Source organism: Pangasianodon hypophthalmus, chromosome 20 (assembly GCF_027358585.1).
Source record: "Pangasianodon hypophthalmus isolate fPanHyp1 chromosome 20, fPanHyp1.pri, whole genome shotgun sequence".
NCBI lineage: Eukaryota > Metazoa > Chordata > Actinopteri > Siluriformes > Pangasiidae > Pangasianodon > Pangasianodon hypophthalmus.
In genome coordinates, this window is record NC_069729.1 from 14,398,515 (window position 1) to 14,415,071 (window position 16,557).

Sequence of the window (16,557 nt, forward strand, 5' to 3'; positions counted from 1 at the left end):
GTACATCTTGAAGCTTTAAGGAAATAACATTCACTTATCGATTATCAATGGATGACATGAATTTATCTTCCCCACTGTTTTGACCAGAATTTGGATTATCATTTGGAGAATATTCAAATTTGGATCGTGACTTGAATTACGAAGAGAACAAGTCTGTCTAACTCCCTCTGGTTCCTGTTTCTGACAGACAGAACTGTTGCTTCATGGTTCTTTTTTTTTTTTTTTTTAAGAAAAAGTGTCACTAAAATTGATTTTTCTATATGAAGTCTTCTCCATCACAAGGTCATCAGCCCTCCCTCTCTCAAATAAACGCGTTTCCACAGCAACTCGACCCAATCATATTTGCCCTCGTCCATTCGTTGTATCTCAGAGACAACTGTGGCTCTTCAAGGCTGGCTGAGGCACTCATACACTAAACCACTCAGATGCTCAAGTCATTAAAGGATTAGAGTCATTTTTATAGCATCTGTGGAACAATGATCTTAAATTGCAAGCGTGGAAATGCCATAAACACTGGCTTTTTATCTCTTGGACAAACTTATTTTGTACAATCTCTTTTGAATGTCATTTGGACCAAAGGGATCATATGACTAAAAGGAAAATAAATGCATGTCACTAATGCAGACTTCATGCCCAGTCAGTGTAGCCAAATCAGTAACTTGTTTTTGCTATCTAATGAAGACATTTGGGTTCGAGATCACAAGATGAATATGATAATAAATTTACATCTAGATGTGATAAACAACGTAGAACATGGCACCTTTTGTTTGAACCCACCCATTTTTCAAATGATTCAAAATATTGAAACATGTGACTGACAGCTGTTTCTTGTTGCCTATGTGCGTCCTGTCCTAGATTGATTGTTTAAACAATTAATAGCGTTGAATATCTACTCTTGGTTTGAGCCCTGGGTTTCGACTGTGAAGACTGCATTTGTTGTTAAAAAGGATAAACCAACATGAAGACCAGAGAGCTGCCTATGGCAGAAAAGCAAGTCACCGAAGTAATGGAAAGGCCAATACTGTCCCAATACTTTTGCTCACCTAAAATTGGGTGGTCTGCCACCAAAGGTGCCATATTCTAAGTTGTTTAACACATCTAGATGTACATATCAGGAAATGAAGCTGAAATTCTGATCTGTCATCTCATATTCATCTTTTGAACTTAAACCAAAATGTTTCAGTGTATAGCAAAAACAAAAGAATTGCCATTGCTGTTCCAGTACTTTTGGAGGGGACTGTTTATGTATTTTTTATGGTTGCTAAGATTGACCAGTTCAGCTTGCAGTACTGATCTCAATATTTAAGATGTGCATGTCAGTCCCAGTAAAGGTGGTGTGGCCTCTGTGCCTGTTAACCCTATTTTAAGAGGCATGAACGCTTTGCCTGTCAGTTCCCGTATAGGATGTATGACTGTGTTGCCTGTTAGTCCCAGTAAAGGAGGCGTGGCCACTTTACCTACGAGTTGTAGTAAAACAGGAGTGGCCTCTTTGCCTGTCAGGCCTAGCAAAGGAAGTATGACTGCTCTGCCTGTTAGTCCCAGTAAAGAAGGTATGGCTGCTTTACCTGTCAGTTCCAGTAAATGATGTATGACCTCTTTACCTATCAGTCCCAGTAAAGGAGACATGGCCACTTTAATTTGTCAGTCCCATTGATGAAGGCTTGGCCACTTTGCTTGTCAGTCCCAGTAAAAGAGGCATGGCCTTTGTGACTGTCAGTATTGAATTGAATCATTTACTGCTTTCATACATTGTAGTGTTGTTGACATATTAAGTGGGGCATCAAAATGCACACCCTTATTTTCAACCTTTATGGTCAGGCATCTATTCCAGTGAGTCCATTAAGTTAATGCATTGTAGGGAAAATAGGAGTGTGTGGCCAGCAGTGCATTTTTAAAATACAAAACATCCATTAGTTCTGTCGTTGTCTTCATGCATGAGGTCGAATGCATGAGCTTTCTTGATTTGCCTCCCAACACAAATTTATGCCAAATGGATTCAAGTTATTTCTCATTTTGTTTGGCTTGAAGTTGCTCATGTGACTCAGCAGCATGACTACTATGACATACTTTGCCAGCAATACTCTTCAGTGGGTTCTTGTTGGATTTATTTTTTATTCACTTTTTTGGCCAAATTCTCATCATGGCCCTGTTATTTAATGTAAATTAAGGGAACTAACAAAGATAGTAGGAAAGAAAATTAGCATATTATTACACACAGTGGACTACTCTGCTGTTTATTGGCCCTGTAGTTTTCCTCTGAAGTTCCACTGACTGAGCTTGCTGTTTAACTGTAGCGCAATATAATAATGAATCTAATCTAGATAGCAAGCTAGTTAGTTAGCTTGCACTAGCAAGGTATGGTAAGAGCAATGTTATGTTTCCAATATGCACAGGGAGTGAAGTTCTTTATTTCATAGCATGAAAAGCACTCTTGCCAGCAATTTTTGTGTTTATAAAAAACACGTATTAAGAACGTCCTGTCTCCCTTTTGTTCCTGTCCACTATTTATGGCCACTGAATGTGAATCAGAGTTGGCATGTTATTATGCACATCATATTTTATACAGCATATAATTAATTAATACCTTACAAAACCAGTTAAATACAAAACATGCCATATTTACTGGCATCACAGAGATGCGGAATTAGGCCCTTCCTTTGCTCTCAGAACAGCCTTAATTCTTTGTGGCATGAATTCCTCAAGGTGTTGGAAACATTCCTTTGAGATTCAGTGTTGGCTTGATTGCGTTACATAACTGCTGCAGATTTTTCTGTTGCATATTCATGCTGCCAATCTCCTGTTATGCCACATCCCAAAGGTGCTCTATTCGATTCACATCTGGTAACTGGGGAGGCCACTGAAGTGCAATAAACTCATTGTCATGTTCATGGAAACAGTTTGAGACCATTTTGCTTTGCCATATGGTACATTATAACGCTACAGATAGCCATTATTGTGGCCATAAAAGGATGCACGTAGTTAGCAACAATATTCAGACAGACTGTTGTATTCAAACAATGCTCAATTGGTATTAAGGGACCCAATGTGTGCTAAGAAAACATTCCCCACACCAATGACACTGCTGACACAAGGCAGGTTGGGTCCATGCATTCTTGCTATTGACATCAAATTCTGACCCTACTGTCTGCATATCATGGCAGAAATGCAGATTCATCAGACCAGGCGTTGAATCTTCATCTGTCCATTTTCGGTGAGCCTGTGCCAAATGTAGCATTAGATTCCTGGTCTTGGCTGACGGGAGTGGAAACCGATGTGGTTCCATTGTGTGTGGTGTGGTGTGGTGCGCATCAACTTTTCATTTGCATTATTTCACTTGAAGCATCCTAACTTTGCTTTATTATTAAGGTGGGAATGAGCTTTCAAATTAGCCAGTGAATTTAGCTTGGCAGGATGGAGTGTGAACCCCGAGACTGGCAGTGCCATGAAACACAGCTTTATCTGAGCCCTTTGGTAATTGTCTAGGAACCTTTATGCTTATTCATAAGTCCATGGAGTGTGAATTAGCATTAGCATAACCGAAAAAGGAGGTCACATTAGCCTGGCATAGCTATAAAAATATGATTTTTCTCAAAAAAAGATTAAAGACATTTGAATTTCAATGTAAGTCAATAGGAGCATCTACATTGTTGTTTGCGGGTATTAATTCTTTCTTTTTGTTTCTTCCTTGCTCATGCTTAGACTTGTCCATGCCTCTTCATCAGTATTTATAACTGTTGCTCATGATTTGTCTTGTTAGGACTCATTCGCCTCTATATCTATCTTTTGGGAAAGCCTGCATGTTTTTAACTGCAGGTTTAATTTTCCATTAGTAGCACAAAATCATTTGGAAAGTAAGAACAAATTAAAACAATCCAAACTTATTTTAAATTTTGAAACTTCATAATTGACATGATATCTTGTTGGCTAGTGGTATCAGGAAGAGTCATATATGCTTAGCAAACTGACCACTCAGTGCAATACATTTCATTCATTCAGACATTAACATATTCTCTGCCTCTTTTTGGTCAAGGTGTATGAGTCTCATTCAGGATGTATCCCTGCCTCACACCCAGTGTTCCCGGGATAGGCTCCGGATCCACCGCATCCCTGACCAGTATAATTACTGAAAGTGAATGAGTGAGAGTTATCTTTTAAAATTCATCAAAATTCAAAATAGATTTCTAACAGCAATGCTAAATACTTAAAATCTAATCATGTAACCGAATATGAACACATTACTTGCCTGTGAACAGATAATGTGTTCTAAAAGGATACAGCTACAGATATGAATAGGAGGTGAACTATTACTTTTATTTTATTTTTTATTTATAGTGTGGTTTTTTAATTTATTTATTTTTTATTATTTTTTTTTAGAAAGCATTCCAGAAAGTATCTGGTTTCACAAAACACCTGGTTCAGATTAAAGGTGCGTATTGAGACTGGGACCCTGCAACAAAGCTGTCGTGTGTGCGGGAGGTTTTTACTTTCATATGGAAGTGTCTGAGTGGTTGGATATGAAGCTCGCAGGATGAAGAAAGACCATGTTCATTAACATGAATATGCGGGCACTGTGCGATGCATTTACAGAATTCTTAGTAAATGCCTGGTCAGGGTCGTGGTGGTTTAAATTAGGCTAGTAGTTTGTTTACTATATTTTGGGGTATAGACCCAACTACATTTGTTAGAGAATATTGCAGTTAGGTAGGAACAAATAATAAGAACTTTGGAAGCAGGTTTAAAAAAACAGTCCTGCACAAGACTGCTGTAGCTGAGGTTGAGGAACTGTCACAGCCATCATTCGCAGAGACCATGGTGTCAGTGCAGACATTTCTACCTTTTTTTTCCAGTGTTTCTGTGGGGGGCAAAGTGGTAGGATTCATATTTAATTACTACTAAATATGAAATAAGAAATATTAAATAAATGAAACCCTTTCAGTTCAGGCTTTACCCACCTTGCATTTAAATCCAGATACAAGTGCAAAAATGGATTTTTGGAGCACTAAACACATGCAGATACAGATAAAACCTGGTGTGTATGTGTTCGGAAGAAGACTTGGGAGGCAGGTGGAATTTCAGCAGCGCCCCGTGCTCACTTATCAGCATAGTTTCGAAAACTCAACACAAAAGAAAACAAACCAACGGAAATGCAACCCAAAAGGGGCAGTCACTAGCTCGCAGCTTTTGCCTCATTCCAAGTTGAGCACACATGCCGTGAGTGGGTGTGAGTGTGTGTATGTGTGTTGCAAGATCCATCAGCTCTGTCTGTCTGTCTGGCTGGCTCATGGCCATCACTGAAAGCACAGAGAAACACACATAAGTAGGCTGGTGGTAATAAGACGAAGGTGAGAATCATCATGTGTTACCTGCCGGGTTAAACCCACTTCCTCTCCGTCTGCAGCTGAAGCTCGACCAGCCCCCACACCACCCCACACCACCCCACCCTACCCTACCCCTGCTGCCACTCATCTTTATTAAACACAAATTTCTGTACATGATTGTATCGAAAACAGCAGAAGAGCACATCATTATTATTTGTGTAATCACTGCAAGCTGAATTTAATATTTGATGTTAGGAAATGTTTTGAATTGTTTCACATTTCAGGTTTCAGTACAGTGGTTCAAAGAGACTTAAAATGGTTGAGACTATTTCTACCACCATTATTTTCTGACTCATACTACTTTGACCCGTGTCTGTCTGTTTGCCATTTAATTACTGATTTTCCTGCTACCTGTACTCTGCCTGGACCTCTGCGATAGCCTCTGCCTTGACCCCAAGTCAATAGACCGTAGCTTTGTCTCCTCTCACTCCTGGCTTTCCTGCATTACATTACAAATTCTGTTCTTGTTTACACCACATGGATTCAGTTCATGAAGTCAGGCGTCTCTTTAAACACAGAAAACCTTGCATTTCCTCACATCACATCATACAACGTTTCTACGATAAAACATTTCTGAATGGAACTGCATTCCCGATAGTATCTTATCTGATTAGCTCTTCATTCATTCATTCATCTTCAGTAACTACTCTGTGCTGCATTACTTTAATTCCAGTCATGTGAAACCCAAAATGCCTATTACTCCATTATTATGCTCGTATTTTTAAATGAATAATTTCAGAGATGTTCAGCAACTAATTTCCTGAATGCATTAAGAAAGCGCAAGCTGATATCCAAGGGAAATAAATAACATTCTCGATACTGGTGTGAACTTAATCATTACTTCAGAAAGGCTTTTCCAATTACAAGAGACTACGTTTTTCTTTTGGTTTCCTGTAATCAAAGGCAATCTCATGGGGTGGATGAAAAGGATTTTCATTTAAAAGTCTATTTTGGTTCTGTGTCTTGAGTAATCTCATATTTTTTTTTATTTCTAAGCAACATAATGTCTCATTCTCTCCTGGGATGTTTCCTCATTTTTTCTTTATTTCTGCAATCATCACTTTCAGTTGAAGCTACGATTCCATGTCGCCCCAGGGACAGACAATTAAGAAGTACTTGCTCGAGGGTTAAAAAGAACACAAACTTGGTTCTGTCTAATTAGAAAACCCAGGTTCAAGAGAGAATGGAGTTGTGTTTTCCAGTATCATCCACTGTATTCGAAAGTTCAGTGTAGAGTTTTTTGTTTTGTTTTGTTTTTTGGTGTTGATAGGCCACATAGAAATGGAGATATAGTAATTTAAATTTGACAATGATACCATACACTTGTATGGTAAACATTTTTAAAGGTTTTATATATAGGCAAAATCAAAATCATACAAAAACAGCCAAAATAGCCCCAGGGTTAATTTATAATCTTTGTCATTCATGATATTTTTATTAATTATAATGATGAATGTAGAATCCTGGCACTGTAATTGGAGGTAATTCAGTTTAAAAATTGTTATTGTTGTAATTATACTGGTTTACTGCAGATTTAAGGGTGTAAAAACGTCTTTATGATGCCCACAGGAAGCGACATACTTCGAGCTCTGTTTGAGGGTAATTTCTTTTCCTTCCTCCCAGTTTCTTCTTTTCATGATTAAGAATTATTTCTTACTTATACTACAGTGCTGCTGAATTCTTGATCAGATGCTGATTAATTTTCTACAAAAGCTCTGACAATAGTTCTGACTGCAAGGGTTATAATAACATGCTCGTTGTAATATGCTGTTGTTTCTATATTATCAACTTACAGATGGACTTGTATGGCGGGTGCCCCACACAAACTGATTAGAAAAAGTGTGTAAATGTTGGCTTGGTGAAGTTTTTCAGTGAGGAGATTTTTAATTTGCATTTTTGGAGTCTCCAGTGTCAGCGCTTTGTAACAGTCATAGTTTCAGCTGTTAATTTAAGTTTTCTGACATGGGAATGTTATCAGGACAGAGGACTTTCAGAGGAGGTATTTCTTGGGTAAAACATGAACAGCTGCATTGTTGTCTTATTAATTTCAAGAGAGAGAACAAAGAGACTGGTGAAGGAATGTCTGTTTCTAGCTGCTATAATATACACTATATTACCAAAAGTATTCTGTCACCCATCCAAATGATCAGAATCAGGTGTCCTAATCACTTGGCCTGGCCACAGGTGTATAAAATCAAGCAGACTGTTTTTACAAACATTTGTGAAAGAATGGGCCGCTCTCAGGAGCTCAGTGAATTCCGGCGTGGAACTGTCATAGGATGCCACCTGTGCAACAAATCCAGTCGTGAAATTTCCTCGCTCCTAAATATTCCACAGTCAACTGTCAGCTTTATCATAACAAAATGGAAGAGTTTGGGAACAACAGCAACTCAGCCATGAAGTGGTAGGCCACGTAAACTGACGGAGAGGGGTCAGCGGATGCTGAAGCGCATAGTGCAAAGAGGTCGTCGACTTTCTTCACAGTCAATTGCTACAGAGCTCCAAACTTCATGTGACCTTCAGATTAGCCCAAGTACAGTACGCAGAGAGCTTCATGGAATGGGTTTCCATGGCGGAGCAGCTGCATCCAAGCCACACATCACCAAGTGCAATGCAAAGCGTCGGATGCAGTGGTGTAAAGCACGCCGCCACTGGACTTTAGAGCAGTGGAGACGCGTTCTCTGGAGTGATGAATCACGCTTTTCCATCTGGCAATCTGATGGACGAATCTGGGTTTGGAGGTTGCCAGGAGAACGGTACATTTCGGACTGCATTGTGCCGAGTGTGAAATTTGGTGGAGGAGGAATTATGGTGTGGGGTTGTTTTTCAGGAGTTGGGCTTAGCCCCTTAGTTCCAGTGAAAGGAACTTTGAATGCTTCAGGATACCAAAACATTTTGGACAATTCCATGCTCCCAACCTTGTGGGAACAGTTTGGAGCGGGCCCCTTCCTCTTCCAACATGACTGTGCACCAGAGCACAAAGCAAGGTCCATAAAGACATGGATGACAGAGTCTGGTGTGGATGAACTTGACTGGCCTGCACAGAGTCCTGACCTGAACCCGATAGAACACCTTTGGGATGAATTAGAGCGGAGACTGACAGCCAGGCCTTCTCGACCAACATCAGTGTGTGACCTCACCAATGCGCTTTTGGAAGAATGGTCAAAAATTCCTATAAACACACTCCTCAACCTTGTGGACAGCCTTCCCAGAAGAGTTGAAGCTGTAATAGCTGCAAAAGGTGGACTGACATCATATTGAACCCTATGGGTTAGGAATGGGATGGCACTTAAGTTCATATGTGAGTCAAGGCAGGTGACCGAATACTTTTGGTAATATAGTGTAAGTGATAATAGGAACTTGTTTCACAGATGTTCCACAACATTAGATGCAATTATAAATGGATAAAATTATGACATGTCATTCTTTAATAAATAAACTATTGCAATTGTCAGCAAATATTGGAATTAATAGGCTGTTTTTACACATGGCTAAAACAGTATCATACATACAGTCATGTGAAAAAATTAGGACACCCCATTAAATATTCAGTTCTTTATTAAGAAATGTCAACATGTCAATTTCTGATCTTGTTTTAATTTGTACCTGTAGATGAAAGTGATGTAATTGCATGTAAACAACAAAAAATCACTTTGTTTTCACCTATTAAACAAAAGAAATCAACAAAAATGAGAATTTCAACTGAGGAAAAAGTTAGGACACCATATGCCCTAATAGCTAGTGTTTCCCCAGTTGGCTGAAATAACCTCAGTGAGACGTTTCTTGTAGCCATCTACCAGTTTCTGATATCGACTGGAAGAAAGTTTCCCCCACTCCTCAATGCAGAATTCTTTCAGCTGTGTGATGTTTGAGGGGTTTCTTGCATGCACAGTCCGTTTCAAATCACCCCACAGGATCTCAATAGGATTTAGATCTGGGCTTTGACTTGGCCATTCCAGAACTCTCCATTTTTTACTTTTCAGCCAGTCCTTGGTGGATTTACTGGTATGTTTTGGGTCATTGTCATGTTGCAAGGTCCAGTTGCGCTTCAGCTTCAATTTACTGACAGATGGTCTCACATGTTCCTCAAGCACCTTCTGATACAATGTAGAATTCATAGTGGATTCTATGATGGTGAGCTGGCCAGGTCCTGCTGCAGCAAAGCATCCCCAAACCATAACACTTCCACCTCCATGTTTCACAGTTGGTATGAGGTTATTTTGCTGAAATGCTGTATTTGGTTTACGCCAAACATGCCCTCTGTTATGGTGTCCAAATAATTAAATTTTAGACTCATCTGTCCAAGGCACATTATTCCAGAAGCCTTGGCCTTTGTCTGTGTGTTCTTTGGCAAACTTCAGTCTTGCCCTCATGTTTTTCTTAGACAGCAAAGGTTTCCTCCTTGCACATCTCCCATGATAATTAAAGTTGTGCAGTCTCTTTCTGATTGTAGATTCATGCACTTTGACATCAACTGTAGCTAGAGCTTGCTGTAGGTCCCGTGATGATATTTTAGGGTTTTTGAAGACTTCTTTAAGCATCTTGCGGTCTGCTCTTGGGGTGAATTTGCTTGGACGGCCTGACCTGGCCATGTTGGCAGTTGTTTTCTCCACTTGTAAATGATTTTCTGGACAGTGGAATGGCTGATTACAAATTCTTTTGAGACCTTTTTATATCCCTTACCAGACTCATAAGCATCAACAATCTTCTTTCTGAAGGCCTTTGGATCTCACCATGGTGATACCTCTCACTTCAACAATTAAGAGCAAACCAAATTAAATGTCTGAGGTTTAAATAAGGCAATCCTCCTTCAAAATTCTGTGTAACAGTGTCCTAATAATTTGCACCTGATGTGATACACCTGTAGGTAATTTTAGCCATTTTAAGTACAAATAAATGTGGGGGTGTCCTTACTTTTTCCTCACAAGAAATTGGATTTTTTTTTTAAATTACATTTTACAGATCATTTTTAAAACACTTTTCTTTGGTTTTATTTGTTTAGTTATATTACTTGAATCTCCCAATATTGTTAAAATGAAGATCAAATATTCATATATTTAACTATGTTAAAAAAAAACACAGGCTTTCATGGGGTGGCTTAATTTTTTCACACAACTGTATGCATATTTATTCTGCATATTTTAAACAGTTTCATGAGACAAATGCGGTGCAGTCCAAAAAGCTGATTTGTTTTTTTAAAGAAAAAGATTAATTTTGGTAGTTGAAGGCTGCTTAAAGGCCAACAGCATGACCTCACAAACATCAACTGTATATAAAGCCTATATGTCTATAAGCATTTATATATAAAAACTTGCACGTCTTTTGCTGCAATGGTAAGAGCCTTTGGTTGTGCCAGATGTTATTTGCTGATGCTCTGTTCTCATTTTGTTTGTCTGCAGATCTTCACTCGATATGGCAAATGCTACACATTCAACTCTGGCCAGGATGGACAGCCACTCCGTATCACCACGAAAGGGGGTATGGGCAACGGCCTGGAACTAATGCTAGACATTCAGCAGGACGAGTACCTGCCAGTGTGGGGAGAGACAGGTAAAACCCACTCTCACACACAATTTTACACACTCACTGACTCTGATTAGCTCACTGCTGTGCAACAAATGCCACTAGCACATTAAAATACTAGCAGGGGAGAGGAATTGTGTGTAAATAAATAATATCTCAATAAACAATTTAAGGATGCACACAAAATAAGCTGTGTGTGCTTTCATATATAACCAGATCAAATCAAGACAAGGGGCTGTCAAACAATATGTTACCACTTGAAATAAATGAGGTTACAGAAAATCATTTCCAAATGATGTTTTCCTGTTTTGCCATTAGTCATAAAATTATAATAAAATGAAATATCAAAGTTAAGTTTTAACTCCAGTACAATGAATATACTTTTTTCTGTTCTCTTACTTAGATAGGTTCTAAACAAATTTGAATGCAAATGCATTTTGCCCAGAGCTAATATAAAATTCTGTAAAGATAACAGCTTTGTCCATGCTTTCTTGCCAGACATGCATTTCATCCTTCCGTTTTCTCCTTGGTAGACCACATTAATGAGTACAATATGAGTATGAGCAGGAATCTCAATGCTGCCTTCAATCCCCAGCTCTGTGTCATGGTGGTAAAGTCAGACTGACAGGAAGTCACACAGTGATGTCATTGCACTTTTGAGTCCAACTTTGCAACTCTGTCTCCACTGGAGAAGACGAGCTTTCCTCACATGCAGACATGCACATGCAGAGTTGTGCAAGCAAGGCACATACACACTTAGAGTCACATACAGACCCACACAGACAGCAAGACAAGTTAATTACACACCAGATGACATCTGGACGTGGGGAGCGTTCAAGTCTGTCTTTTGCTTTCCACTCAATAGCTTAGTGTAGCTAAACTTGAGCTTCCATTGTTGTAATTGAAAAGAAAGCACAGAGACGGATATGGGAGGAACAGAGTGACAGTTTAAATAGGCAACCAGAGAAGTGCCTGTCTGTCTGACCTGCATTTCCAGGATGCTGATTTTGCAGGGCTGTGTGTAGCACTGTGTGTCTTTCCTTCTGAGATAATATGATGCGTAGATATACATGGTCCGTGGTACAGTTTAAAAAAGATGCATTCAAAGCAGCCAGTGATTAATATGATATGATTGAGAGATGTTTTAATATGACGTGTATGATGTAATACAATTTAATTAAATATTGTTCAACAAAAGTGCTTTAAGTAGTGGAAGTCCACGCCTTCTTCATTCGCACTGAGGCACAGAGACCACACCCCTTAACTAAGACTGACAGGTACAGAGACCGCAGTTGCTTCACTGCGACTGACAGGAGCAGGGGTCATGCCTCCTTCCCAGAAACTGACAGGCACAGAAACCACACCTCATTCACTAAGACTGACAGGTACAAAGGCCACAACTGCTTCACTGCGACTGACTGACAGAGTGACCACGCCCCTTCAATGGTAATGACAGGAACAGAGGTCCTTCACTATGTCTGACAGGCACAGAGACCACACCTCCTTCACCAAGCCTGACAGGCATTGAGGCCACGCCTCCTTCGCTGGTAATAACAGGTAAAGGCTATGCCTCTTTCACGAAGACTGGCAGACACAAAGGCCATGCCTCCTTCACTGAGACTGACAGACACAGAGGCCACACCTCCTTCACTGAGACTGGCAGACACAGAGGCCACACCTCCTTCACTGAGACTGGCAGACACAGAGGCCACGTCTCCTTCACTGAGACTGGCAGACACAGAGGCCATGCCTCCTTCACTGAGACTGACAGACACAGAGGCCACGCCTCCTTCACTGAGACTGACAGGCACAGAGGCCATGCCTCCTTCACTGAGACTGGCAGACACAGAGGCCACGTCTCCTTCACTGAGACTGACAGACACAGAGGCCATGCCTCCTTCACTGAGACTGACAGACACAGAGGCCACTCCTCGTTCGCTGGACTGAGGGACATAGGCCATGCCTCCTTCACTATGACTGACAGGTATAGAGGCCTCCATCACTCGAACTGACAGGCAAATAGGCCACCCCTCCATCACTAAAGCTGAGACACAGAAGCCACGCCTCTTTCAATGGAACTGACACACACAGAACTCACGCCTCTTTCACTCTGTGTGAGCCCCAGAGGCCACACCTTCTTCGGTGGGAGTGACAAATTCAAAGGAAAACCTTTCTTTTGCTGGGTTTAATTATGATATGAAACTGTATTTTAAGCAAAAGTAATACAGTGTCCTGTATAATGTATACAGTAGCTTGTGTACATTTTTGCCTGCTATTGTTTATTATCAGATATTAAACCAGACACCTACAATCGATATCATTTGCAGTCACATCACTCCCACAAGAGACAAACTGAGAGTGACATCTCTGACTTGTGAGTGTGAATGCATAGTCAAGGCCAGTTTACACCAGAAGCATTTTTGTTCTGCCCTTGTTTTCAGCTTCATCTTTTTTTCATTCATGCATGTAAGAGAAGCTTAAACTCATTAGAAACTTGACTGTATGGTAGTGATACTAATGGATAACCAGGGAAAAGATGAATAGGCTATTTGTTCACTGACCCATATTTTATGCCTCTTTTTTTTAACATCTCTAATGTTTCATTTACACGGTTCTGCATTTGGGCGTTAATTTTGTTAATAAAAATGAAGCACAATCTGGCCGCTCCTGCAATGAATCACCAAGATTACATGATGTGTATTTGGGTCACTCCTAGCTTCCAGCGTTTTTCAGTAGTGCACTGTCCATAACCCTGAATACAGAAACTCCCCACACCGGCACTTCAAAGTGGATATAAAAAGTTTACACACCCCTGTTAAAATGGCAGATTTCTGTGATGTAAAAAATGAAACCAAGATAAATCATGTCAAAACTTTTTCCACCTTCAATGTGAAATTACAGCGTATAAAAATTAAGTGAAAAACAATCAGAAACATTTTAGAGAAAAATAGGAAAAATAAAAAGCATATGACACCTTGGTTGCATAAATGTGCACACCCTTTCATAATTGGGGTTGTAGCTGTGTTCAGAATGAACCAATCACATTCAATCTCATGTACAAAAGTAATTATCATACAGGTATCATCAATGAAATTATTCTGATTAACCCCAAATAAAGACCAGCTGTTTCTGTAGGATTTTCTTCACATCTTCTTGGATTCATCTGACTTCTGAAGGCATGGTCTGCAAAAAGCTTACAAAGCCTGTACAGGGTCCCACTGTCAAAAGGTATCGATCAGGAGAGAGGTACAAAAAATTTCAAAACATTAGATGTACCGTGGAACACTGTGAAGGCCCTCATCAACAAGTGGAGAAAATGGAGCACCACAACGACATCACCAAGAACAGGACATCCTTCCAAAATTTATAAAAGAACAAGACAAAAACAAACAAGGAGGCTACCAAGAGACCTACAGCAGCATTAAAAGAGCTGCAGGAATATCTGACAAGTACTGATTACTCTCTGCATGTGACAACAATCTCTCATATTCTTCATATGTCTGGGCTATGGGGTAGGGTGGCTAGACGGAAGCCCTTTTTCACACACACACACACACACACAAAAAAAAAAAATTTAAGCACACCCAAATCACCTAAATCATAATTCCAAAAGGTATGTTTGGTGCAAAAAAAAAGTACATCACCAAAAGAACACCACACCCACAGTGAAGCATGGTGGTGGCAGCATCATGCTTTAGGGCTGCTTTTCTTCAGCCAGAACTGTGACATTTATCAAGGTGGAGGGAATCATGAATACTACAAAAACCAATTTTAGTGCAAAACCTTCAGGTGTCTGCTAGTAAGCTGAAGATGAACTTCCCCTTTTAGCATGACGATGACCCAAAGCATACATTCAAATCAGCAAAGGAATGGCTTAACCAAAAGATCAGTGTTTTTGAATGACCTAGCCAGAGCCCAGACCTGAAAATAAAAATCTGTGGGGTGACCTGAAGCGCACAGGAGATGCCCTCACATTTTGATGAATCTAGAATGTTATTGCAAGAAAGAGTGGGAAAATATTGCCAGTCAAGATGTGCTATGCTGATAGACTCTTAGCCAAAAAGACTGAGTGGTGTAATATAATCAAAAGGTGCTTCAACAAAGTATTAGTTTAGGGGTGTGCACACTTACACAGCCGGGTTATTGTAAGTTTTTTATTCTTCCTATTTTTCCCTAAAATGTTTCTGGTTGTTTTTCACTTATTTTTAATACATTGTAATTTCACTGTATTTCACTGTAATTTGAGGCTGGAAAAAGTTCTGACATGATTTTTCATCACAAAAACCTGCCATTTAACAGGGTTGTGTAGACTTCTTATATCCACTGTAAGTGCGTTTCCACCAACTGTAGACTGATTAAATGTCAGTACACCAGGCAGGAGTCGGGACCCAGGAATGCTAAAACTGAGTGAATACCACATTATTAAAAGAAAAGATAGACAGGAATAAATCCACAGGAAACTAAAGCCTAGGAACAAGGATAGAGACAAGATAACATCTGCCTGCGATCTCACACATGCAGTACTTTACCCCCACACAGAGTAAACCAGAGGGGTATAAATACGCAGATTAATGAGGGGTGATGGGAAACAGGTGGAACTAATTAACTACCGTAGCAACAGGGTAGTAAGAATAGGAAGCACTGACCATAAAAGGAAAGTGTAGGGGATAATGAGACAGATGGTACACAGAGTATCAAGGGTAAATTGACATGATAAGACTTGACTGCGATAAACAAATTAAATGCGTTATTTATTTTTTAACCCTTTTATATATGGTGTCCATACTTAAACCAAGAATTTAAGGCTGTTTTTAGAAGTACACTATATGGCCAAATTTTTGTAGACACCTGACCCTGACCATCACACTTATATGTGCTTTTTGAACATCCCATTCCAGTTTTATTCCCCACTTGCTGTTATAATAAGCTCCACTCTTCTGGGAAGGCTTTTCACCCAATTTTGGACCATGGCTGTGGGAATCTGCTCATTCAGATACAAGAGCATTAGTGATGTCTGGCACTGATGTTGGGCGAGGAGGCCTGGGGTGCAGTCGGTGTTCCAGTTCATCCCAAAGGTGTCCAGTGGGGTTGAGGTCAGGGCTCTGTGCAGACCATTAAAGTTCTTCTATACCGTCCTTGGCAAACTATGTCTTTATGGAGCTTGCTTTGTACACAGGAGCTTTATTATGCTGGAACTGGTTTGGGCCTCTTAGTTCCAGTGATGGGAAATTGTAATGCTACAGCATACAAAGACATTCTATATAATTGTGTGCTTCCAACTTTGTGACAATGGTTTGGAGAGGGTCAACATATGGGTGTGATGGTCAGGTGTCCACAGACTTTTGGCCATATAGTATATATAAGTAATATAAATAATCTCTGTACAAGCTCAACTATATAGAGCTTTATCATGCTTTTATTACTCTATCCCCACACTCCTAATCCAACATGGCTAACAGTGACAGAAAGTTTCCACATGTAAAGGTGTAGTCAAATATAAAAATTAATAAGATTATCTTAGCTAAACTGCATAATTACTTTTTGTTACAATATATAAATATAATATATGTAAATAACTAAAAGATTAGTGAATGAATTTACACTTTGCAAGTATTTTTCCATCATTCCAATATTTTTCCATTTTACTTTTACTTGG

General features: G+C 39.7%; 1 protein-coding gene and 1 long non-coding RNA gene across 5 annotated transcripts in view; one reads left to right on the forward strand and one right to left on the reverse strand.

Moving 5' to 3' along the window:
* asic1b (acid-sensing (proton-gated) ion channel 1b) overlaps positions 1-16,557 on the forward strand; it is a 302,609-nt gene that overhangs the window by 241,991 nt on the left and 44,061 nt on the right. For all 4 annotated transcript variants that reach the window (XR_004580240.2, XM_026932690.3, XM_026932688.3 and 1 more), the window contains one exon: positions 10,778-10,928. Coding sequence is in view for 3 of the 4 variants with exons in the window: in XM_026932690.3 (XP_026788491.1) it covers positions 10,778-10,928 (151 nt within the window). In the remaining variant the exon portion in view is untranslated. The remainder of the gene's footprint in view (positions 1-10,777; positions 10,929-16,557) is intronic.
* LOC128317110 (uncharacterized) overlaps positions 1-16,557 on the reverse strand; it is a 40,500-nt gene that overhangs the window by 12,652 nt on the left and 11,291 nt on the right. The window lies entirely within an intron of this gene.